Source organism: Pristis pectinata, chromosome 9 (assembly GCF_009764475.1).
Source record: "Pristis pectinata isolate sPriPec2 chromosome 9, sPriPec2.1.pri, whole genome shotgun sequence".
In the NCBI taxonomy this organism is placed as follows: domain Eukaryota; kingdom Metazoa; phylum Chordata; class Chondrichthyes; order Rhinopristiformes; family Pristidae; genus Pristis; species Pristis pectinata.
In genome coordinates, this window is record NC_067413.1 from 31,294,668 (window position 1) to 31,321,407 (window position 26,740).

The following is a 26,740-nucleotide window of genomic DNA, read 5'->3' on the forward strand; positions in this document are numbered from 1 at the left end:
CCCCGCCCCCACGAGTGATGGTCGTGTGGTCGCCCACTGCAGCCCGATGATCGCCAGACGCTGCTGATGGTCCACCACACCTCACGGTGCCTAGTTGTGAGACCATCCCACAGGGACGGTGCAATGATCACTTCTACCAGTGCTGTCCTGGGCAGATGCATCCGTCACTGGGGGGTGGTGAGGAGAAAATCGTAGCTTTTTCCTCACGTTGGTTCATCCACTACCTGCTGCAGGCCCAGTCTGCAAACATGACCTCCAGCTCAATCAGTACAAGGACTTCCAAGCCACTCTTTGTGATGGACAGTGAAGTCCCCACCCAGCTATTCTCAATACTTCTTTCTGAATGTTGTTCAACGTGGAGGAACAGTGAGGGAGGACGAGAGGTGGGAATCAGTAGGTTTCCTCGCCCACATTTGACCTGATTCCCTGAGACTCCCTGAAGTACGGAAAACAAACAAAAATGCAACTGCCAGAATCTGAAACAAAAATGCTGAAAGAACTCATTAAGGTAGCATCTATGAAAACAGACAGAGGGAAGAGGGAAAGCCTGGGCTGGGGTCTCTCTCCCACCTGAAGACCACTGTGCCACCCTTCTGCTGGGCCAGTCTTGCTGGTGGACAGCACATGCCCAGGGAATATGATGGAAGAGTCTAGTACATTGGAAGGTGTAACCCTGTGACTATGACCACATCCGGCTGTTTCTTCGCTTGTTTATGGATCAGGTAACCCAATATAGCTCTCCCTGGTTAATAGACCACTGTAAATTCCCCTAGAATGTAGGTGAATGGCAGAATCTGGGGGAAGTTGATGGGAATATGGGGACAGTAAAATATGTTAAGGGTAGTTTTGGTGTAGATAAGTGTTTCTTGGGACTCAGTGGAAGATACGGCCTATTTTAAGTTTGACTCTATGAGCCTGATTTTTCTGAACAGTCGTGCAGACTCGAAGGACCAGAAAACCTCTCCCCGCTTCTCTTCCTTATGCTTATGATGCAAAGTGAGACCACTCCTTGGGGCTCCTGAGCAGCAAGGAGCTCCTGCTGTTGCATGACCTGTACTACATCTCTGTACTAACCCAATGTAACTGCACTGTGTAATGAATTGACCCGTCCAAGTTTTTCATGGTGGGGCTGCTGATCAGCAGGGAACTGCTGCTGTTACAGGCGCGGCCGCTCGGTGGGGCTGCTGAGCGGCAGGGAACTCCTGCTGTTACAGGCGCGGCCACTCGGTGGGGCTGCTGAGTCGGCGCTTGAATGATTAGTCGGTTTGCACGCGTGTGAGTCGCTTCGATTAATCGACCGTGAGCTTTGGATCGGCTGGGCCTGGTGAGGGCAGGTGGGGGATTGGGATGGCGGGGGGGCGGGCTGGGGCGACGGTGGCGGCCCCGCAATCAGCGCACAGCAAGACTCCACACAGCCCCGTGGGTCTGGGCCCGGCCGGGGCGCCGGTGCCGGGTGTGAGCCCCGCACCTCCGGGGATGCGCCTGGAGCCCGCGGCCGCCCGGGCTGGGGGTGGGGGCCGAATCCCCGGCCTGTCCCCGGTGAAGGATCCGGCGCTGGAGCTGGTGGCGGCGGGGATGGGAGAACCCCTGATCCGCGGGACGTTGCGGATGGGCAGGAGAAGAGATGACATCAATGCGGGGAATTGGGGAGGGCGCAGGGCGAACCTACTGGGATGGAGCGAACGGTTATAGGGAGAGGCTGGGACTGTTCCCTGGAGCAGAGGCTGAGGGGGATCTGATGGAGGTTTACAACATTTATAGGGGTAGGGGCAACAGAGTAAAATCTTTTCCCCATGGTGGGATGTGTTGGTTTATTGTCACAAGTACAGTGAAAAACGTAGCTCCGCAAGCCATCCATACAAATCATTTCAAAACTTTAGTACTTTGAGGTAGTACAAAGAGAAAACAATAACAGAATATAGTGCTTAAAATTTAGATTTAAACGAGTAGAACGATTATAACAGGTGTAATGAATAGATCTGCTGGGAGCAGCTTGCAGAGTCGCCATGCTCTGGCACAAGAAGGCATAGGTTTCAGATGAGAGAGAGGAGGTTTAGAGGGGAATTTTTTTTCCCCAGAGGATGGGTGGAGTCTGGAACGCACTGCCTGAGATGATGATGGAGGCAGAGACTCTCACAACATTGCAGATGCATCTAGACAAGGCATGGAAGGCTGCAGACGTAATGCAGGTAAATGGGATTAGTGTGGGTAGGTGTAACAGGCAGCATAGGCATGATGGACTGAAGGGCCTTTTATTGTACCATATGATTCTATGGGAAGTGGGGCGATGCATTTAAAGAAGCGTGACAATAAATGGCGGAATATTGAATGATGTTCAGGAATGGGGGGAGTCTCGGAGAGGACGTCCTCAAAGGTAGCAGGGTGGTTCAATAAAAAGGTTAAAAAGGATGCTTCTTTTATTAACTGAAGCACAGAATATAAAACAAGGAGTTTATGCTAGAACTGTATGCAACTGTAGCTGGTCACAAATTGAGTACAGCTTATAATTCCGTTCACATAAAAGTGCTGCATCAGGTGCACTGGAGAAATGCCTGGAAAAGAAATTAACTTTAGGGAAAGATGGGGTGGCCATTTTTTTTAAAGAAAATTAAGGTGTATAAAATTATTGGATAGACTAAGGTGGACTAAATGTCTGAGCTGAGGGGTCAAAAACCAAGGGAATAGATGTAAAGTAATTTGTAGAAGAATTATAGGGGAGATGAAGACAAAAAAATTGATCTAGAGAGTGGTCTAGAACTCGCTGCCTGAAAGGGTGGGACAGGCAGAAACCCTCAGCACATTTAAATCATACTGGATATGCACTTGAAGAGCTGTGACCTGCAGGATTACAGATTCCCTGCTGGAAGATGGGATTGATCTGATTTGAGAATTGGCCTGAAGGACTTCTGTGTCTTAAATTATCTGTGTTTCTGAGGTGCCTTTAAAATATGCCGACTTGAGTGAATGGAACAGGTGATCTGAACATTTTACCAGGATCTGAATTTGTTAGAAAGTTGTAAGGCCCCTTAAGCTGCTATACTGTAGTTTCTACTGATAATATGTGTGCATAAACTTCCTTTTATTGGCAGGAGCGATGGCAGAAGGAAGGATTTATGCTCTCAGTTTTCTCTCGGTCTGCCTGGTGACCTTCCTTTGGAACAAGTGCAATGGCCTCTCAGATCATGATCCAGAATGCACAGCACTTGGCGAGCATAGTCATGCACCATGGCCAGATCCAACCATCGCGGCTATGGACAGGTACAAGGCGGTGTTTGAGCAGAAGTACTACCTGCACAAACTGTTCAACCAGTATGGAGAAAACGGCACGCTCACAGTTGAGGGATTGGAGAAGTTGCTGTGTAATATTGGGGTTGGAGGTATCAGGACGATGGTAACCAAACATGAGCACGTGGACCATGTCTCCGAGAAACGCACGGTGTTAGCAGAAGGAACCATTCGCCACCACTGTTGTCCGGGCTGCCGGCAGATCCAGTTGAGAATCGGCTTGCAGACCACTCCCAAAGAGACTGGACCTTTCCCAAAGCAGGCCAATGTATCTGGGGTGGACGCCCAGAGCAGCTCAGGCACGCACTCCCACACAGTCGCATCTGGTGATAAATCCGGAGGCAAACTGCAGGCAAGGCCAGCACGCAGCCCTCCAAGTGCAGTCTCCCTGCCAACTGAGCCATCTGTGGCACTTGAGCTTAAAGCTCAGCTTGCCACAACAGTTGGATACCCCACCAACACAGCTGGACAGCTGCCACCGGAATATTCCACCCACAAGATTGTTAAAGAGGTCCAGAAAAATAGTTTACTTGAAGAACATGTAGATAAAGATGTGAACAAAGAAGAGGTAAGATGTTTGATGTTCTTTTGCTCTCTAACTTTGTCATCCTACAACAACAGCAGCAACTTGCATTTATGCAGCACCTGTAATGCTCTGACTCAAACAAATCTGATGTGGGAGATACTTGGACAAACAACCAAAGGCTTGGCTGGGGTGATGGGTTTTAGAGAGCACCATGAAGGAATAAAGAGGTCTTGGGCAGTTGAAAACATGACAAGCTGGAATTGGAGGAGTGTTGGGATCTTGGAGTTGCAGGGCTGGATGAGGTGAGACATTGGGAGGAGGAAAGTCAGGAGGAATTTGAAAATAAGGAGAATTTTAAAATGGTGATGTTGCCAAAGTCTGAACCAGTGGTGTTCAGTGAGCAGGGGGTGAATAGGACTGTTCCTAGTTGGGCCACAGGGCAGCAGAGGCTTGGTTAATGTAAGTTTTTCTTATTTGTTCATGGCATGGACAATGAGGAGGCAGTTGAGAGTCACCTGTGTTGGTGGAGTCACATTAAGTGAAGGGCAAGGATGTATACAAATACAAACACAAATATATGAAGTCATCCATTTTGGTGATGAAAATAGAAAGAGGGATTTTTTAAGTGGGATTGAAAGGCCTGTATAAGTTGGTGCTGGTGTTCAACAGGACCTGGGTGTCCTTGTATACAAATCACTGTAAGTTAACTTGCAAGAACAACGTGCATTTAGACAGACAAGTGGTAGGTTCATCATTTTTGCAAAAGAATTGAGTGCAAGAGGTATCTTGCTCCAGTTGTATAGAGCCCTGGTGAGACTGTTTCTGGAAGTTTGTGGACAAGTCTGGTCTCCCTACATAAGATAGGGTGCAGTAAAGGTTCGCCAAATTAACTCCTGGCTGTGGGTTTGACCTATGAGAAGAGATTAAGCAGACTGAGTCTGTACTCTCTTGATTTTAAAAGGGTGAGAGGTGATCTCATTGAAACCTACAAAATTCTTAAGGCGTTTGATGGGGTAAATACAAAGTTGATGTTTTTAACAGCAGCAGAGATGTCCAGAACTGAGGATAAGAGCCTCGAAATGAGGGGTAAGCCATTCAAGAGAAGGATGAGAAAAGAAATCTCCGTCCTTCGGGTGGTGAATCTTTGGAATTCTCCACCTCAGAGGACAGTGGAGGCTCAGTCACTGAATGTATTCAGTCAGAAATCAACATTTTTAAATATCAAGGATATTGTGTGGTTAGTGCAAGAAATTTGTTCTGTGGTCAAAAAGAATCAGCCATGGTCTTATTGAATGACGGAGGAGTGATCCAGCACACCAGCTGCTGGTCCAGTAACATTACCACTGCAGTGTTTAAGGGGCTGGACCATTGGTGGCCGGACAGTACAGTGTTGTTGGTCAGGTTATATTCCAAACAACAATACCCAGCACTCAGTCAGCCAGCAGAGGTACCCTTGATAGATTTCCTAACTGTTTAGTTTGGTGATGAATTTCTGCACTGTGCTTGAGCCAAAGAATATTGAGTTCTGTTGAAGGTACCCAGAACTTCACAATTTTTTTTACCTGTAGAAAATTATTTCCACCTCCCCCCTCCCCACCACTACCTTCCTCTCTTCATCCTCTGTGTACTATTCCAGTATCCAGCACTGACATCTCTGAAAAGGTGCAATTGACAGCCAGCAAAAGGCTACCGACACCTTCCCCCAAATCATTATGGTGTTAACATCAAATTGAAATAAAAATCGGAAGTGTGCAGTGCAAAAATACATTCTTTTTGTTGCTGACAGCAGATAATCCCACATCTTCTCTGGTTGAGGCTCGTTGTTCCCATACTTATTGTAAATGGACTGCCCTGGATATATCATGGACATCTGATGGTGGTTGTGCATTGCAAGAGTTCCCTGTGTTGCCACCATGTGTGAAATTGTCTGCTTTTAAATATCCAAGTATAATGAGCTTGAATAGTTTGCAAATGGGGATGGTTTTGAATGGGTGGATAAGCAAGCTGATTGCATTAGTCAGACAGGCCTGTGTACTGTTGTGTCCCATACAGTGCCTGAATGCAGACAAGTTACTCTCGTCCCATGGAATGCTCCCACGTGCGACTTTGAGCGCTGAGCAGTTCAGCTACCTTTGCCCTGCACTCCTGGATCAGATCGAAAGCAAGGCATGCATCGCACATGAACCTGGAGAGAAATATTCTGGTTATTCCATTGGGGCAGGTAAGTCACTTAATGTAATTTGGATCGAGTGCCTCGTACTGAGTAATATACACGTCCACAACCTGTCACAGAACATTATAGCAGAGAACAAGGATCTGTGTCGGGCTTTGAAAGAGCTCTCCATTCAGTCCCTCTATTCCCCATAGTGCGGCAATTTTTTCTTTATCAGTTCCCTTTGGTGACTCTTTTTCCACCACCCTGTTGGACAGCATGTTCTGTCTACATATATTTGTATCTTGTGGTCGTCGATCATCCTCCTGCCACTGAAAACAGCTTCTTATTCATTCCCAAAAAACAATTATGAATTTGAGCACTGCCATCAGATCTTCTCTTAACATTATTTACAGAAAAGAGAAGAATCCCAGTCTCCAAGTAACTACAGGTTGTTGAAGACACCAGAGACCACAGATGCTGGAATCTGGAGCAACAAACAATCTGCTGGAGGAACTGGTCAAGCAGCATCTGTGGGTGGGGAGGTGGGGGGTGGAAATTGTCGACGCTTCAGGTCAAAACCCTGCATCGGCTGAGTTCCTCCGGTAATTATTTGTAACTAAGTCTCGTTGTAGTAAAGCTCCCCTCCAAGCCTTTGAAATGTTGAGAGCTGAATTGCCTAATTTCGAGATTTGGAAAGATCTGGCATAACTTCCTTTTGTTTCACTCTGTCTTCATGAAACCCAGGGCTCCATACATTTTATAACTGCTTTAACTTGGGGTAGTGGGATTTAAAAAAAACAGATTATGGTTTACAGTGCCAATTTATTCACTGCTACAGAGATGTAGATTTGACTTGGAGAGGAGGGAAGGATGAGTAAAGGCCAAGTAAATCATTTAGTGAAATAGCTGGAAGTTGTGTTTTTGGAAAATATAATGAAGCATTTAATTCTGTCTATTCCTTGTTTCACAATAGCCTGGATTGGAGGTTTTGTGTCTGTCACAGTCATCAGTCTGCTGTCGCTGCTGGGTATCATCTTCATGCCCTTAATGAATAAGACATTCTTCAAGTTTCTCTTGACGTTCTTGGTTGCTTTGGCTGTTGGGACACTGAGCGGGGATGCGTTTTTACATCTCTTGCCGCATGTAAGTACTGTCTGTGTACGCAAAAGCTACTCTTCGAAAGTGTCATCTTTCCAGAATTCCAGGTTGTCCACCCAAAGATCCCACTGAGGGGGCAGTTCAGTACACAGCTAGGATTGGTCTGATGGAAGCACATGACCCACTTTTCCAATTAACTGCTCAGCATTGTCAAAAAGATGTGTTGCTTTACAAGTGTGTTTACTTTTGGGAATTATTTCCATATCAATATTTGTTGGGGATTTGCCTAAATTTAAGTCTTTTGCTTTGTCCCTCTGCATCTAAATGGCTTTTAAAATTCAAAGACCTGTGGTCCTGAATGGAATAATTGCTTGCTTTAACTGTTGACAATTCCTGGCAATCCATAGTAACAGCCACAGCCCTTGGGGACTGAGTGATGAATCAGCTGACAACTAGGTCACATTGGTGGGATCAGACAGTTGATTTGAAGGAGGGTTGTGGGTCAGGTATTGGCTGATTGTCAATTGTACTGAGGTACAGTGAAAAACTTGTCCTGCATGCGGATCATATGGATCAATTCAGTACACAGTGCATTGAGGTACTACAGGATAAAATAATAACAGAATACAGAGTAAAATGTCACAGCTACAGAGCAAGTGTAGGTAGACAATAAGGTGCTAGGTCATAACAAGGTAGATTATGAAGACGAGTCCATCTTATCGTACTAGGGAACTGTTCAATAGTCTTATAACAGCAGGATAGAAGCTGTCCTTGAGCCTGGTGGTATGTGCCCTCAGGCTCCTGTATCTTCTGCCTGATGGGAGAGGGGAGATGAGAGAATGTCCCAGGTGGGTGGGGTCTTTGATTATGCTGGCTGCTTTACTGAGGCAGCAAAGAGTATAGACAGAGTCCATGAAGTGGAGGCTGGTTTCCGTGATGTGCTGGGTTGTGTCCACAACCCTTTGCAGAGTATGGCAACAGTTCTATAGCAGTTGCCATACCAAGCCATGATGCATCCAGATAGGACGCTTTCTATGGTGCATTAATAAAAGTTGGTGAGTGTCAAAGGGGACATGCCAAATTTCTTTAGCCTCCTGAGGAAGTAGAGGTGCTGGTGAGCTTTCTTGGCCATGGCATCTGTGGTTGGACCAGGACAGGCTATTCGTGATGTTCGCTCCTAGGAACTTGAAGCTCTCAACCCTCTCGACCTCAGCACCATTGATGTAGACCAGTGCATGTGCACCACTCCCCTTCCTGAAGTCAATGATCAGCTCTTTTGTTTTGCTGATATTGAGGGAAAGGTTGTCGTCATGACACCATGTCACTAAGCTCTCTATCTCCTTCCTGTACTCCATCATTATTTGAGATGCGGCCACTACAGTGGGTATTATCTGCAAACTTGTAGATGGAGTTAGAGCAGAATCTGGCCACACAGTCATGAGTATATAGGGAGTAGAGTAGGGGTGCTGAGGACACAGCCTTGTGGGGCACCAGTGTTGAGAATAATCGTGCCAGAGGTGTTGCTTCCTTTCCTCACTGATTGTGATCTGTTGGTCAGAAAGTCAAGGATCCAGTTGCAGAGGGAGGTGTTGAGTCCCAGGTCTCGGAGTTTGGTGATGAGTTTGCTTGGAATTATAGTATTGAAGGCAGAGCTGTAGTCAATAAACAATAGTCTAATGTGGGTGCCTTTACTGTCCAGATGCTCCAGAGATGAAGTGTAGGGCCAGGGAGATGGCGTCCACTGTAGACCTGTTTCAATGGTGGGTGAACTTCAGTGGGTCAGGGTTTTCTGGGAGGCTGGAGTTAATGCGTGCCATGACCAGCCTCTCAGCACTTCATGGTGGTGACTGTCAGAGTGACTGGTCGGTAGTAATTAAGGCACGTTACCTTGTTTTTTCTTGGGTATCATTAAGGCATGTTACCTTGTTTTTCTTAGGTTAGGAGGACCTTGAGCTTGTATGGTACAAGCTAAAAAGGCAGTACCTCAGGGACATGCACTTTGATACTGGATCTTGGGCAATGCTAGTGACTATCCCCGCCACCACATCTACTCCAGACCTGAGATACCCATGGTCATTTTCTCTCCATCCATATATTTGCCAGTATCCCAGTGAGATGTGAAACTGATGCCTGCTCTGTTGAGTGTGTGTAAAAGATCCCTTGGCCTTTGTTTTGAATGAGCACAGGAGTTGTTTGATGTCCTGGCTAGTATTGACCCCAACCCAATCAGATTACCTGGTCATTAACACATTTGTGTGAGGTTGCTATTTGCAAATTGGCTGCTACATTTCCAATATCATAACAGTGGCTGCGCTTTAAATGTACTAAACTGCTTGGGGCTAGAAATGGAATAAAAGTTGAAGCTTCTCAGACGACTTTATTACATTGGAACTAAACAAAAATATTTATGCTCTTTCCAGTCTCAAGGCATCCATCACCACAGTGCTGAGCAGCATGAGCATCCCGAAGAAGACCATGATCATTTGAATTATGTGTGGAAGGGGCTCACTGCCCTTGGTGGACTTTACTTTATGTTTCTTATTGAACATCTGATAACGTTAATTAAATTGTACAAAGGGAAAAGGAAGGTAAGAGCTGGCAGTGCACTCTGTTCCTAACCTCTTTAAGGGAGCTCAATAGTTGCTGAGTTTTAATTGACAACTTTATTGCTTTAGTAATTGCCTTAAGTATTTGTCATCTGATCCCCTCCTTTTGGATTTTTCAACAGGGAGGGAAAACTCTGTGTGGTAGCCTGAGTTGTAACTTGCTTCTCTGGGTGGTTAATTGATAAAAGAATCAGAACCGGTAGCAGGCAAGGAGAATAGTGGTCTGTAGTGTAATATAGGTTACATTTACCAGCATGAGGGAATTCAGTGATGCAGTGAATCTTTAAAGCAGAGAAGGTTAAGGGGAGATTCAAGAAATATGTTAAAAATGAAGTGTTTTGATGAGTAAAAGAAACTTTCCAGTGACAAAACTTGGCCAGAGGGGCCTGGATTATAGGTGATTCACAAAGGAACCCAGGATGATGTGACAAAGCTTTTATTTTTACAGACCAAGTTATAATGACTGAAAGGTGCTGCCTGAAAGAATGCATTTAGTAGAAACTTTAGAAAGAGAAGGAGCTTGGGAGAAGATTTCACAGTGGGAAAAGATCTGGAGAGTGGAACTAAATGAAGGAGCTCAAGAAAAGGGGCAGCACCAGCATGATGGTCAAATGCCTCCTTCCTGCTGGGACTTTAGTGATTCTGTATACCAGTGCCAGTGGTGCTTCTCAGAAGTTCACACTGGACCCTCATGGAAGAGGCCTGAACGCAGACAAGAGCTTTAGGGGAGCACACTTAAAATGATGAATGTGTTTGCCATTCAGAATGATTAAAGTCGCGAAACATGAATCAGATTGTTTATTCTGAGGAGCATGTGGACTACTGTCTTCAGATCTCCATGCAGCTCTTCAAAGATACTTGCATGAAGATCTGAAGCATGCTGAATGTGTAGATAATTGAGAACTTGGCAAGTGGTGGCATTTTCAGGTAGGTTGGTTAGATTGGGGGAACCCATTGAAATTCTAAAATGGGCTGACCCAGCTAACATGAATTCCAACAAGATAAAGTAGCAGCAGTCATTCCAGTCAAATTCTAGTCTTATTGTAGTCAAATAAAATGAAATTGTTGTTAAATTGCAAGGCTTTCCCGTGCAAGGGTGGCTCAGTTAAATACACAAGACATGTATGATTTGTTCAAACTAACCAATTTAATCAGAATAACAAAATTAAATCAAAATGGAAAAATGAAAAATAAAGTAACTGGAGTCACAGTCTACAATTGAAAGGGAGAACACTGTTGGTGTCAAAGATTACCTCAGTCCAAATGGTCACGGTAACTTTCCTGCACTAGTGAATGGCAGGTAATATAGTGTGTATTTAAATGGGGATGAATGGGATTGTCTGCAGGAGAATACAGAAGGTACCTAATCTCTACAGTATCTATAAAGATCCTTGATTGCATTCTTTAGTGGCATTATTTTACATAATAGATTATCGTTTTGTTTGGAAGATTAGTTGGTGACAATGGATGTGATTACACAGCTCCACTGGGTCCCTTAAAGGTTCAGATTATAAACTGGAAACTGTTTATACGGATTCCTACGCCAGTCTGGCTCTTGTAATGATCACGAAGATTAAACAGCTTTTGCAGAGCTGCTACAGCAAACTCTGAGTCCTCAATCCCAGGGGCATGTCCAAAGCCACTGCCAGACTTGGCAACCTCTCACTCCAGGGTCACTTTGGCTAATTTGCACAGTTCTTCAGATGAGTGGTGATCTGGAACTGGCACTGAATGGCAGCAGTTAGGAGGGAGTTGGAGGTGGGAGGCACCCCAGTGAGTGTGAGCAACTGGTTGTTGAAATTGCTGGGGGTGGGTATTAAGAGGTCGGAGAAGGTGGGGTAGAAAAGTGGAATATGAGAGAGCGATAGTGGAGGAAGAGGGAGGTGGTGATTGCTTAAGAGAAGTCAGGTGGGAGGGTGGTGTTCAGGGAGAGGCAAGTGAAGGAAGGAGGAGGCTAGGGGAGGCAGGGATGTGGTGGGTATTTGGTGAATAGACTGGATGTTTTTTGTTCATCTATGTGTGAGAATAGCAAACCTGTAGGCAAAGTGTATGTGGGTACTTGTGCCTGCTGTGTTCGTGTGCTAATGGTCTCTAATCAACAGAAGGAGATTGGAGCAGGAGTAGATCACTCGGCCCCTCAAGTCTGTTCCCACCATTCGATAAGGTCATGGCTGATCTGCTCCAGGCCTCAACTCTTCTTCTGTGCCAGTTCCCCATAGCCCTCCATTCCCTAATCTTTCAAAAACATCTATTTCCTCTTCAAATAACCTCAGTGATCCAGTCTTCACAATTCTCCGAGGTAGGGAGTTCCAGCGATTCACCACCCTCCGAGAAAATAAATTCCTGTGCACCTCAGTTTTAAATGATTGGCCCCATATTTTGTCCTGTCGTTGAAGACTCTCCAACTGGTGGAACCTTCTCAACATTCACCCTGTATTGACCCCTTAGGATCTTGTATCTTTCAATAAGATCACCCCTCATTTTTCTAAACTTTAAAGAATACAGATCCAACTTCTTTAGTCACTAATGATAGTACAACCCTCTCATCCCAGGCATTAGTCTAGTGCAACAAACCATCTGCTGGAGGGACTCAGTGGGTCAAGCTGCTTCTGTTGGGGGAAGGAACTGTCAACATTTCAAGTCGAAATCCTGCACGGATGCAGGACTGATGCAGAATTTTGACCCGAAACGTCGACAGTACCTCCTCCACCACCCTCCCCGCAGCCCCACCTCCCCCCACCCCCGCCACAGATGCTGCTCCACCTGCTGAGTTCCTCCAGCAGACTTTGTTGCCCTAGATTCCAGCATCTGCAGTCTCTTGTGTTTCTAGTTAGGATAGTGAATCTCTTTTGGTCTTCCTCCAGTGCTATTTAAACAAGAGGGCAAAACTCTACAGTACTGCAGGTGTGGCTTCACTGACACCCTGTACAGTTATAACAACTCCCTATTTCCAAACTTAAACCCCAACCCCTTACAACAAAGGCCAACATGCCATTGCTGCACCTGCCTACTAACTGTTTATGATTCATGCACTAGAATATCTCGATCCCTCTGTACTTCACATTTGCAATTTCTCTCCATTGAGATAATCTGCCTTTTGATTCCTGTTGCCAAAGTGCTTGACCTCACACTTTCCTATTGTAACCTCCATTTGCCAAGTTTCCACCTCTCAGCCACCCCACCACCCCATTCAATCTCTCCATATTCTGTTGCAAAAATCCAAATATCCTTATTACAACATGCCCTTCCACCAACTTGTTTACCTTGTACTTTGCTCCCTCTACCAGGTTATTAATATAATTCATAAATAACTGAGGGCCAAAAACTGATCCTTGGTGCTCTGCCAGCTACAGCCTTCCAGCCTGAATAAAAACATTCCGACTCTGTCTCCTGTGTGACAGGGCATCCTTGCCAACACACAAAGATCTTGTCAAGACTGTGTGGTAGCTGGTGTACAATGACCACCCCACATTAAAAGAAACTACACACAGGTATCTTCCAGTCTTCAGAAATCAGGAATCCAGGGTCAACCCCAATACTGATGGACTGAACGTTACTCCACTTCTTTTGACCCAAGAATGTGGATGCTTTGATGTTGACATTGCCAGCCTGAGTGAGACACAATGGAAAGGAGACAGCCAGCTCTAGGAACAAGGAAGTGGGTGCACCTTTTGGAAGGGCAAACCGGAAGAGGAATGCTGTTTTAATGGGGTGGGTTTCACATCAAGGCTGAGCTAGCGTGTGGTCTCAGCAATTCCCTCTGTGGGATAAGTGAGCCTCTTGCATCACTCTGGCCCACACTAATGTGGAAACAGCACACGACTATGACCTTTCCTTGTAGAAGGTGGGTTCCAATCCTGAAATCAATCCATGAGACCATAAAGGAATTCTTCTCCAACCTGGATCAATCCCTGGTCCAACGGGAGACGAGTCCATCTTGGCAAATTCAGTGCCAGAGCTGCAAAGGTTGTCGACGTCTGAGGTACGTTTGGCAAGGCGAGAGTAGGAAAAGCTCTAGTAGGTTCCTCCTCCTGACAAAGTGGTCTGAACACAAACTTTCCATGACCAATGGTGTTTTTCAGAGGTACAGGTGCAAGATCTCAGGACCCCCAATTCAGCACTGCCACTTGTTAGATTTTGTCATCATCTGAGCAAGAGACAATGTCGATATCTTCACCACCCATGTGACAAGTGGCCAAAACTTAAAACTGGATGGCCCAGCCAATGTGAATTTAAACAAATAAAACAGTAACGTGACCTTTTCTAGTCAAATAAGATGAAAATCCAATTGTTGTTAAATGAGAGGTATGTAAATCCTGTGAAAAGGTGATGCAATTAAAAGCACAAAAGACATCTGATCTCCTCAAACTATAATCACTAGCATAACGCTATTATAGCACCAGCGACCCAGGTTCAATCCTGGCTGCTGTCTGTAAGGAGTTTGTATGTTCTCCCCATGTCTGCGTGGGTTTTCTCCGGGTGCTCTAATTTTCTCCCACATTCCAAAGATGTACGGGTTAGGAGCTGTGGGCATGCTATGTTGGCGTCAGAAGTGTGGCAACACGTGTGGCTGCCCCTAGAACATTCTACACAAAAGATGCAATTTACTGTGTATTTCGATGTACATTTGACTAATAAAGATATTATCATATAAATCAAAATGGGAAAATTAAAGGTAAAGTAACTGCCTAATCCACTCTGTCATCTTCATCCACTTGGTTCCTAAACAGAAGACTGCTGAAAGAAAATCAGTGTCAATGGACCTAAAGACCCAGAGAGATAGCTCAACCCAGTCAACACCTTACTGCAAATTGGCCTTTCCCAAAAACAGGAGACACAGAGTGCCTGGTCACTCCTGAGGTCCAGTTTAATTAGCACCACTGAAAAGACTCTTGGCTTCTCTGCTAGAAAACACCAGTCTCTATCTAATCCAGCCGCTGATTAATCACAAATGCAAGGCTTCCTTGGACCGGGAACTCCATGTTTTAAGGTGGGGAAAAAGCAGTTCTACAGGCACTTCAGGAAAAATATTGAGAACTAATCAGATGGTGGCTTGAAACAGCCCAGGAGCTCCATCTAACTAATAATGTGTGGATTCTTCAGTGCTATCAAGATTTTCTATTGCCTAAACATCCCAGGACCCACCTGCTGAAAGCCCAGAACACAGGAGGGGTTATTAGCTCCCACTGAAAGGAGCACTTTCAAGAAACTCCTCAAACAGGACTTGGTCTTTGACATAAGTGTGACTCCTTTCCACAGCACACTGTCCTGTCATAATCAACCCCAATACATCGTCTAAACAGAAAATGAGCAAAACCTTTCAACACCTATTCTAGACGTTGAAGACGACCTATCAGATTTTGTGCTTTAAATTATATTTGATGTAAATCTCATCTGGCTGGGGTTGATGTTAAGATCTCATCTTAAACTGAAATATTGGACATTTCTTTTTGGCTCACAATAAGCTGATTTTCTTTCTTCAACCTTACACTTAGCTTTTGTGATTTCAGTAGCAGCGGGCAGTGTTTGAGATGTATTATTTTGTCTTAACAGCAAAAAAAATCTAACCATGATGAACAAGACGTGGATGTTGATAGAAATGTGGAACCCCAGGAATCGCAACAGTTATCGAAGGAAGACACCCCATATCTAAAGCAATTTGCAGGTAGGCTTGTTACTGGACCACAAGTAAATGAAGCATTTCTTGTACAACTTCTTCTGAAGCTGGAGATCGGTGTTGCCCTACACCATGAGTGGATTACAGAATTTTGAACCAGTGTCTAAACAAAGCATTTTCTGAGCTTATTTTGGAAATGTTGATGCATTTTTTTGTTGCGGTGGAATGAAACTACTGAAACTGGTAAATAGCAGGAGTTATGTATTGTGATAGAAAGGAGTGACGAGAATGAATTAAGGGGTGGCTTTGGACAAAGCAAGCAGCAGATGGAGAAATGGGAGTCTAGAGCTGTAGTGAGAAGAAGATATCTTGGTTAGAAATTAATGTCATTTTCGATTAATTTATCCCCAAAGGTTTGGGCACTGGGGGGCATCCTTTTTCCTTTTGGATAGGGTTGGTAAACAGATGACGTTGCTTCAGGCCTCTCATTATTTATTGGTCCTCACTTAGTGCTCAGGATGTGTTTTTGGGGACAAGAGTGCTAATTGATTAAACTTTAAAAGCCCCGTCATTACATACTGTGCTGTCATTGGCCAAGCATCAGTGACATACTGTACTCGGCTGAGTAAATGTGAACAACATGGCTATGTCTGGCAAGCTGACAATGCGTTAAACAAGCTAGTGAGTTTTGATACATTTATTTTTTTCTAGTGCTTTTCAGTAAAAATATCTTTTGAAGATGTAGCACTAAGATAGGTACCAATGTACAATACTTTCCAGTTTTTATTGAAGATAGCTATTTGTAGATCAGATTCTGGATAATTCCCTCCTAAATTTCTTCTTTAATTGTCTAAATTGTTTGTCATTGTAAATGGATGCATACTGTGGTACAATCCTTGCATAATGGTGTTATATATAATTTTATCATTCTGTGTGTTTTTGAAATGTAGAATGTGTGCAGTCCACCGATCTAGATGACTCTCTGGTTGAATCCAAGGATCAGTCAAACCTTCCCTCTCTGGATTACAGTCAAAACTCACTGACTCCAGAACAAGAAGTCATGATTACCCATGCCCTTCCAGAAGGAAATTACAGCACATATGTGCCCAGAGGCTGCGAGAACAAGTGCCACTCTCACTTCCATGACACCATAGGAAATGCTGATGACTCCCATCATCACCACCACCGCTACCACCATATTCTGCATCACCACCACCATCAGAACCACCACCCCCATAGTCACGGCCACTACTATTTCCAGGAGGAACTGAAGGATGCAGGAATAGCAACACTGGCGTGGATGGTGATAATGGGTGACGGGCTTCACAACTTCAGTGATGGTTTAGCCATCGGTGAGACTTTTTACACTCAGTAATACAAAACCACTCCTGATATGATGACTGCAGTGTGACAGAAACATAGCTGGTTCTGGAACATTGTGGTTGAGGAAAATATTTTGTTCAGGGTGGGAAATGGCTCTTTTATGCTGATTTTGTGAATGTGAAAGAGAACTGTGGAATGAAGCAGCTTAGAAGGGGGCAGTCAGCCCACGAGTTTGTTCTATATTAACAGAGTCATAGACTTACTGGTCTATAACGTCAGAGCAATACAGCACGGATACAGACCCTTCGGCCCAACCAGTCCATGCCGACCATGGTGCCCACCCAGCTAGTCCCAAGTGCTCTCCAACTAGTCCTTTTCACCACCTGCTCATACCTCTGAATTTATGCAGATGAAATCTATATGTTTAACACATGCAAATTTAGGATTGGATTGCTGGGACCCTTGTATATCCTTCAGCATCAGAGCATGTTTGATGCCCTCTGTTCCCTTATCTACCACATCCTGATGCAGAAACTCTGCAGCACGGTGTTGTGTGGTGTGTGGTTTCTAATTGAGATGCTGCACTGAACACCCCCATGGATTCATAAAATTTAACAGCACATCCATGATGTTCAAAACAGTGCTGTTGTGACTAAACCTTCTTTCTAGCTCTCTCTACTTCCCTGCTCTCATAATTACAGTCTTTAAAGCTGGTACAGTTATAACATTTAAAAGACATTTAGACAGGAACATGGATAGGAAAGGTCTAGAGGGATATGGGCTAAACATGGGCAAATGGGACTAGCACAGGTTGGCACCTTGGTCAGCATGGATGAGTTGGGTTGAAGGGCCTGTTTTCAAGCTGTATGACTCTGTAACTCTCTGTAGCCTGGTGGTTGTGGCACATCAGGTGCTCTTCCTGGTATATTCTTATTGTCTCTGAAAAGGTTTCTGCTTCCACCACCTTTGCCAGCAGTGGGTTCCAGACCCTGTTGCTCTTTGTTTGAAAGATTTCCTCAACTCCTCCCGAACCCTTCAGTGTCCCTGAGTTGTCTGTACTGTGGAAATGGGCACTTCCTGCCCACCCCAGAGAGATGTCTCGTAGCGCTGCTTGGGTACAGTTAGATTTGATTACATTTCAAGGCATCTGAGGGAAGAGATTTTTTTGGTTTTAAGAAGATGTGGTATTAGTTAAAAGAATGCAAGGAGCAGGAGAAGATTATTCAGACCAGGTGCCTGCTCTGCTCTGCTCTGCTCTTCAGTAAAATTACAGCTGATGTTTCATCTTGGCACCACTTTCTACATTAACCCCACGTACCTTGATTCTCATAACATCTAAAAACTATAGATGTCTGCCTGGAATATACTTGGAGATGGTGCCTATTTACAGAAGTGGGAACATGTTCATTGAAGTTGCATCATGCCAGTATGCATAATGTAGAAGCACAGCTCAGGAGTCACGTTGACTGACAGGAAGTGAACGGTTAGTCGATGCGATAAATATGGTCTAGACTTTGCACGTGTCTGTAGATATTATTCACTGTTCAATCCTATTTGCTGGTTCCACTTATGGAATTGTATTCATTGATAAGGTGAAATTAAAAAAATTTCCAGATCTGGGCATCACTGGGTGCCTGTATTTATTGCCCCTGACTGCGTGTTTTTCTAGGCCATTTCAGAGGGCATTTTATGAACAGGTTTTAGAGCCGCACACCGGCCCGACCAGTGTGTCTGACCCTTCCCCTGCTGTCTCAAGGATGCCAGTAAACCAGACCAGCCTCTGCCACAATTGGTACTACAGTCACTCGTTTGTTTCTCATTCTAGATGGTTTTGTCACCACGGCACCCAGAGGAACCACGGCTGAGTTTTGAATTGCTGCATACAACTGTGACAGGCCCAGTTCATGTTTACAGAGGACTAACATTCCTCTGAATACTTCTCCATAATGTGAGCCGAGAGTGTTAGAAGAGCCTCTGTTAGAATATGTTTTCATCAATGGACCAATTGTTGTAGTTCAATGGGAATTAAATTTTTGGAGGGATGGTCTGAAAGTAGCTGCTTAAGATTGCTTCTGAGTGATGAGAATAAATTTATTTTTAATTTCAGCATTGTTTACACTGAGTTATGTTTAGCTCCATTTATTTAAACTTAATTTTGTCTTTTGTGACTCCAGCATAATCAATGTTTCAATCTTGTGTTCAGGAGCTGCTTTTACAGGAGGTTTATCCAGTGGACTGAGTACATCGGTTGCAGTTTTCTGTCATGAACTGCCACATGAGCTGGGTAAGTGTTTAAACCAAAACACCCACACAGTAATGTACCTGGCTGTGACTGCAGAGTTCAGAGGAAAAAATGTACAACCCTGTGCGGAAACATTCATAGGACTCCAGAGCCTTGCAGCAGGGAGAATTTGTACCAGTGCTCCCAAGCTCACCTCTTTTTGTAGGTTAATATCTTACTATGCTTATCTAATCTTCAAAACCTCAGGACTTTTACAGTCATTGAAACATGGTATAGTGAAGTCACTCGTGATAGAAGAATAAAGTCAGCCAATTTGCACACAACACATTCAGATCTGTTTGAGTAAGATTGGGTAAATATTATTATGGGACATTGTGGAACTCCCTGTTCCTCTTCAAAGCTGTCTTGTGGAATCTTTTGTGCCACCTGTTGGGGCAGGTGTGACCTCTGTATAACAACCTGAAAGGCTACATTGGGAGTGACAACCAGCAGACCATGAATCCACGGCTTTCCGACTCAGGCAAACGTTTTAACCACTGAGACACAGCTGACTTATTGAAATGCAAATCAGCTGTTTAAATACAGTACAATGGACATTAAGCTGGTGTTACACAGTGTAAGACAACAAGACCTAGAAAGCACATGGGTTTGAACAGTGATCCAAAATGTCTTGAACTATCTTTTGTTGCAAGATTTGGCGACATCCCTACCAGTCGTTCTGGCTGGTGACTTCAACTGCATCATCAATGCACTGGACAATCCAGTGCCGACAGGAGACTAGTGGTGGGAAGCAACCAAGGTGAACGTCAAGAGGTTCGTCATCCTCAAAGGTGTTCAGAAAGCAAGACAGTTAGAGGGAATTGTGCCAACTCCAGACAGACTTGTAGCGACTTTTCCTGCAGCTGATGGGGGTGGATGTGAGAGAGGAACTCCAAGAGATGAAGAGCCAGCAAGCTGCGCTCTTCGCCTCTAAATCCTCCAAGATCATCATCAAATCCAGAGTCCGCTTTGTGGAGCAGAATGAGATGTGCTCACTCTGCTTCTTCCAAAAAGTTCACGGGGAGCTCTGTGATCCACAGTCTTAAGGAAGGGGACAGCCCAGTAACATCCTCACAGACAGACATATTGAGGATCTGCGGATCCTTCTATGCTGGTCTGTATGACAGAAAGAACACAGACAGCACAGCCTCCCAGAACTTCCTGTCTTCTATCACAGAGGTGTTAGACAATAGCAAGCAGGAGAGTCTGGATCAGCCACTGACCCTGGGGGAGCTGACTGGCTCCATCCGTTCTCTTGGCTCAAGTAAAGCTCCCGGAAGTGACAGCTTACTGGCAGAGTTGTACTTGGTTCTGTGGGATTGGATGGGCCCGGACCTTCTGGAAGTGTACAACACTATGCTTCTGGCTGGCAGCGTGTCAGACTCCATGAGAAAGGGCATCATTACCCTCATCACAGGCAGAAAGGGGAGAGAGAGAGGACATCGGGAATTGGAGACCCATTTCACTGTTGAATGTTCACTATAAGATCCTGTCCGAGGCCATTGCCAACTGGGTCAAGTCTGCTCTGGGACAGGTGATCCACCCAGATCAAACCTGTGCTGTACCTGGCAGGAAAATCTCTGACAGCCTTGCACTGCTCAGGGACACCATCGCCTATATGCAGGATAGAGGGGTGGATGCCTGCCCGTTCAGCTTGGACCAGAAGAAGGCCTTCAACAGGATATCACACACATACATGATGGATGTGCTCTCCAAAATGGTTTTTGAGGAGGGTGTCAGAAATAGGATCTAACTGCTCTACACTGATATCTGTAGTGCAGTTCAAGTCAATGGGTGGGAGACAGATCGTTTCCCCATCAAGGCTGAAGTCGGGCAGGGTTGTCCACTCTCCCCTGTCTTGTTTGTGTGTTGAATAGAACCCTTTGCCGAATCCATCAGGAGGGACGAGAGATGACGTTGCCAGGCAGTGGAGGCACACAAGTCAAAACCTCCCTGCATATGGATGATGTTGCTGTCTTCTGCTCGGATCCATGGTCAGTTTGCAGATTGATCAGCATCTGCAACCATTTTAAGTTGGCATCGGGGGCCAGAGTCAACCACAGGAAGAGTGAGGCCATGCTCTTTGGCAGCTGGCCCACCAATGGAATTTCACTGTCAGGTCTGACTACCTGAAGGTGCTGGGGATCTGGTTCGGAGGGGCTGAGGCGTGTAACAAGAACTGGCTGGGAAGGTCAAACAAAAATTGGGTCTGTGGAAAATGCATTCTGTGTCAATAACTGGAAAGAACTTGGTCATCAGGTGCGATATGCTCTCAGGGGTGCTGTACTTGGTGCAGGTGTGGCCTGTTCCCAGCTCCTCTGCCTCTGTGATCACCCAGGACATCTTCCAGTTTATCTGGGGGTCCAAGATGGAGCGAGTCTGACAGGTCACACTGCACAAGACCCCAGAGAATGGGGGCAAAAGCGTACCCAACACTGTCCTCATGCTGATGACTACCTTTGTGTGTGGCTGTATCAGGCGGTGTGTGGATCCAAAGTATGTGGGCACCAAATGTCACTGAGTGCTTAGGTTCTACCTGTCCCTGGTGTTGCAGAAGATAGGCCAGGCCCCGTTACCACGCAACATCCCAGTCAGCTGGACGTTGCCGCACTACCTGTCCTTTGTGGAAGAGTTCTTCCAAGTAAACACCTTTGCCTACAAGTCTATCAGGCAGTGGTCAGTGTGGAAGGTACTACAGACACTGCAGGACAGGGACACTATAGATACGGTGGGGTGGTTCCCTGAGCAAATGGTCCAAACCATCTGGCAGAGTGGCTCATCGTCAGATCTCACCAACAAGCACCAAGACCTTGCTTGGCTGGCAGTGAGGGGAGCCCTCCTTGTCAGAGCCTTCCTGTACAGACAACATATCACTCCCTATGCATGCTACCCTCAGGACAGCTGTGGTGGGGAAGAGATTCTGGGGTGGATTTGCAAAGGGTGTGGAGAAGGATGCAAGGGTCCATGTCCCGGTTCATCCCCAGCAGCTGCGTAACAGAGGACTCTGATCTAAAGGCTGTTCCCAGGGACACATACCAAAACAAACATCAAGTGCTGCTAGAAGATCATTAACTCGGTGAAAAGACACTCTTTGGTCTGCCTGAAACTTGCTGGTCTTCCAGTACAATGAGATGTCCATAAGGGAATGCTGCTGAATGGCACATTCCAGGCTGCAGGAGTACGTGCTGAGGAATGCACTGAAAGTCAATGCAGCCAAAGCCAAGGCTCTGTGGGGAAAGACTACAGTCTAAGGTCTTTCCGCCACTAGACATTAAGTGGGCTAAGTCCGGGGTAGAAGCCCCTCAAACATGAAGTTTGTATTGCCCCAGGAGGCCACATGAGTGGCAATGGTGCTCTGTACACAGAATGTGCTCACACTACAGATGTATAGAACAGATAACTGTGACTGTGTGACTGAACTACACTTCAAATGCAAAGATAACATTGCAGTGTTGTATTTTGATATTTTATCTATCTATTTTTAATGAAAAAGGTTTATTTTGAAATTTAAAAAAAAATCTTTGTATGCAGGTGATTTTGCTGTGCTGTTGAAGGCTGGAATGACCATCAAGCAAGCTATTCTGTATAATGTCCTGTCTGCTTTGTTGGGATACCTGGGCATGATAACAGGCACAGCCATTGGACATTATGCTGAAAATGTCTCCACTTGGATTTTTGCAATTACTGCTGGTTTGTTCTTGTACGTGGCCCTGGTCGATATGGTATGTACATACTGTGGCTTTCTTTTAAAATGGGTTCTGTATATTTACTGCTACAACTTACATTTATATAGCATCAACATAGAAAATCATCCCAGTGTGCTTTTGCTAATGTTATCATCCTCTTCAAGTAAGATACAAGTGTGGTGGCATCTGATCTGTCCCATAACAGATAGACAGCTGGTGTAGTGCATGTGCAAATATTTGGTAGATGGTATAATATGGGGAAGTCCACTTGTTGAAAGAATAGAAAAACAGAATATTTCTTAACCAGAGAGACTGCAGAATGCTGCTGTACAGGGAAATTGGGGGATCCTAGTACATGGAACACCATTAGCATGCAAGTACACCCAGTAATTAGTTAGGCAAATGGTATGGCATGCATTATTGCAGAACAGGGAAGTTCTGCTACAATAGAAAATCTGGAATCCTACATGCATTTCAGGCTTCTTATTCGAGGAGAGATCTACTTATGTTGGAGGCAGTCCCAGAAACATTCATCAGGTTTTGGGCTTTGATTTAGTGGCACCTTTACCAGTGCAGTACTCTCTTGGTACTGGATTGGAGCGTCAGCATAGATTCTTGTGGTCATGTGTCTGGAGGAAGACTTGAATCAACAACATTCTGACTTGAGAATACTTGTTACCCACTGAGCTATGTCTGATGCATATTTCTCCTCTCCTGTACCTTATCAAACTTCCATTTGAAATCCATACACTGCATATCCTTTGTTCTTTTATTTTTCCAAAAGATACTATTAAATTTGTGTGACATAATTACCCCTTTACAAATCTCTGCAGACTGTCCTTAACTACCTTGACTATTTCCAGTCTAGTATTAATTCTATCTGCTGTGAACTTTCACTGTTGGTGTTGGTCTGATTAGTCTACCGTTTAACCTCCAGCCCTTCTGGAACAATGCTTCTATCCAAGTGCATCTGAAAGATTGTGATCAGAACTTGTGATAGCTTCTTGCTGACTTCCTTCAGTAGTCCAGGACGTGAAGGCACCAGGGCTGGATGCCTTCTCCTCCTTTGAAGTTATCAAGGCAGTCCCGAGCTTTTGACCCAGATTGTTGCAGTTCGGGGTAGAGGGTAGAGAGAAGGCACACAGAAATGCCCTGTTCCCACCTGGCAGAAGATGCCTGCAGACCCACAGCAGCCAGCAAATCCATCCCCATTCATCCCACCGGTCTCCCAAATGCTCGTTCGTATGTACGAAGTATCCATAAGTTGGGTGTTTGTAACCTGAGGAGAGCCTGTATTATCTGGGAAGAATATCAACTCTTCATCAAAGGCGGCATGTCACACTGCTTTGCTCTCCAGCATCACGGTAATGAATTTAAATGCTACCTGCCATCTCATTTTATTTTACAGGTTCCTGAAATGCTTCATAGTGATGCTGGTGACCACGACTACAGTCACGGAGCATACTTCCTACTGCAGAATGCAGGAATGCTCTTGGGATTTGGCATCATGCTGCTTATTGCTGTGTTTGAGCATAAAATCTTATCAATTGTGAGACTGTGAAATATATCAGTTGTATCTTAAACTGTAGGTATTCATAATTACTGGATTTACACTTATTTATTTGTTTTGTGTATGTTTTTGTGTGGTGGTGATGTGGATGTTGATCTACAGTAACAGCCTTCCAGCTTCTGTCCCAATCCACCCTCCCTGGTTTGCAACACCCTCCTCTCCAGGCCTAAACTTCTGCTTACACCCAGCTCATGACTTGACTCAGCTCTTCTTGCATCACTGCATGTTCTTGCGTTAGCAGGTAGCTTAACTCTTACTGAGGCCAAACTGAGATCACAATCTTGAAGAAAGGAGGAAAGTAGTAATACGAACTCGCAGCACTGAAAGTGGGTGGGACTATCTTCTGCTGTTCTCCAGAATTTCTACTGAAGTCAGTGGAATCGGATGAAATCGGTGAGCACAGTGGAAAGCCTCAACTTTTCACCCTTTAGCTCTGTGACCAAAGCTTTTTTCCCCCACAACTGCTGACCACAGTTGGCTGAGAGATTTTCCACATTCTGCATTTCCAACTGGGCATTTTGCCCTAGATTGAAGGTCTCGACCCAAAATGCTGACTGTCCTGACCCACTGAGTTCCTCCAACTCCTTTGTGTGTTGCTTCAGCCTTTCGCCCCTTCTGCAGGGATTGATCTTCGGCTGGGTCACTTTGCTTCATGCAATCCACATTTTAAATTAAAGCAAACAATTAGGTATGAATCCCCAAATGTGTGAGATGTAAAACAAAATTAGTTAATAGCTAAAATAATCAGGTAAGTGTGGACATGGGTCACTGAGTGCCGAATAAATAGAAAGGGAGAAAAAGCTGCAGTGAAAAAGTTACAGGAGCAGTTTTGTTTTCTATGCAATTCTGCAGGCCCTCAGCTTGTTATTCAGCCAGTTCTTGTCAGCTATCAACTTTGACAGGTGTTCACTCTCCACTTGTAACCGAGGATATATTTCTTTGGTTGTAACGCTGTGGTTATCACTCACACATTCCAAAACTGCCTTTAAACTTTACTATAGAGAAATAGTTGACCAAAACCTGCAGGATTTGTGTTAAAATTATTGTTACAAGATGCATTGCACCCTCTCTATACAAATGTTACACGGCGGATTTCAGTCGATGTATATTGATGCTTTTACAGCTATTTATATACAGCTGTTGCTAGAAATTGCATTGCACCCTGTATGTGGGGTTGTTTCTGTTGTTTAGTAATAAGGTTGTAGACTGTTGTATTCAATAAATGCTGTTACATTTTATTGATAATATCCTGGATTGCAGATATAGATTCTTTTGTGCATATTCAGTGTTGTGAACTGTTACAAAAGGGACTGGCTCTGCAGTACCTTTCACCGGCTCGAGACATTCCAAAGCACTTTACAGCCAATGAAGTACTTTTGAAGTAACACAGTAAGATTACACAGTTAGTAATGTGACAATGACCAGTCTATATGTAATGATATTTTTACAAGCCCTTCATACATAGAAATGTGGCAATGCAGCTGTTGTGCTGCAGCTATTGTTATAACTGGACCTAACAGCTGTAAAAACAGTATTGTTTAACATAATGTTCTGAAAAACAAAGTCTACATCATAATTATTACAAATATTCCTTTGTCATATTTGTAATCTGTATGCAACACAAATATTCACACCCATACTATTGCAGTGTTATTTTCATTTTATGTATGTAATAGGCAATTGTCACTGACAAAAGGCAACTAAACTATTTATGAATAATTTTCATGTATTCTTTGACTTAAAAAAATTTAAGGTAAATTGAAAGCAAACGTATGTTACAAAGACAGCACTGTTATGGTTTTACATTGAAATCTTGCTCTCAAGTTTTCCCATAAGTTGTAGATTGAAGAAACTACTGTGAGAAAACAATGAAAATACTGGGAGTTTGTTTACTATGTGTGTATTTAATAAAGTTGTAGACTGTTGTATGAAGTAAATCTTGTAACTTGTGACTAATAAAGTTCTAGATGGTCCATTTGGGTTCTTGTGCTTTTTATTTAACTGTTCTGGGCTATTCCCCTCCATGGACTCTGTCTATACTTCTTGCTGCCTCAATAAAGCAGCCAACATAATCAAAGACCCCACCCACTCCAGACATTCTCTCTTCTCCCCTCTCCCATCAGGCAGAAGATACAAAAAGCTGAAAGCACATAGCACCAGGCTCAAGGACAGCTTCTATCTGCTGTAATAAGACTATTGAATGGTCCCTTGTACGATAAGATGGACTTTTGACCTCACAATCTACCTCATTCTGACCTTGCATCTTATTGTCTACCTGCACTGCACTTTCTCTGTAGCTATGCTGCATTCTGTTTTACCTTGTACTATCTCAATGCACTGTGGTGCATGTGACAATAATACTCCAATACGAAAGGGACTCGCTCTACATCACTTTTGGGATGGCCCAAACCAATACAAACAACACATTTGTGAAGCAGCACAGTCATCAGAAATGTCAACTATCTCTCTGCCCTCATAGATGCTGCTCAATCTGCTGATTTATACAGCACAGAAATAGGTCCCTCGGCCCAACTTGTCCATGCGACCAAGGTGCCTACCTGAACTAGTCCAATTTGCATGCATTTGGCCCCTA

At 44.5% G+C, this 26,740-nt stretch overlaps 1 protein-coding gene across 3 annotated transcripts; it reads left to right on the forward strand.

Annotated features, from left to right (window-relative positions):
- The first annotated feature begins 689 nt into the window (after positions 1-689).
- LOC127574589 (zinc transporter ZIP6-like) lies at positions 690-26,120 on the forward strand. 3 transcript variants are annotated; one of them, XM_052023717.1, is made up of 10 exons: positions 690-722; positions 3,090-3,853; positions 5,864-6,032; positions 6,940-7,109; positions 9,485-9,652; positions 15,224-15,335; positions 16,238-16,639; positions 18,814-18,894; positions 22,423-22,613; positions 23,986-26,120. In XM_052023717.1, the coding sequence occupies exons 2-10, from the start codon at positions 3,095-3,097 to the stop codon at positions 24,136-24,138; spliced, it is 2,205 nt and encodes a 734-aa protein (XP_051879677.1). In that variant the 5' UTR covers positions 690-722; positions 3,090-3,094; the 3' UTR covers positions 24,139-26,120. The 3 variants fall into 3 exon arrangements, with proteins under 3 accessions (XP_051879677.1, XP_051879675.1, XP_051879674.1); XM_052023715.1 differs by lacking the exon at positions 690-722 and adding an exon at positions 1,238-1,324; XM_052023714.1 differs by lacking the exon at positions 690-722 and adding an exon at positions 1,718-2,189.
- The last annotated feature ends 620 nt before the right edge of the window (positions 26,121-26,740 follow it).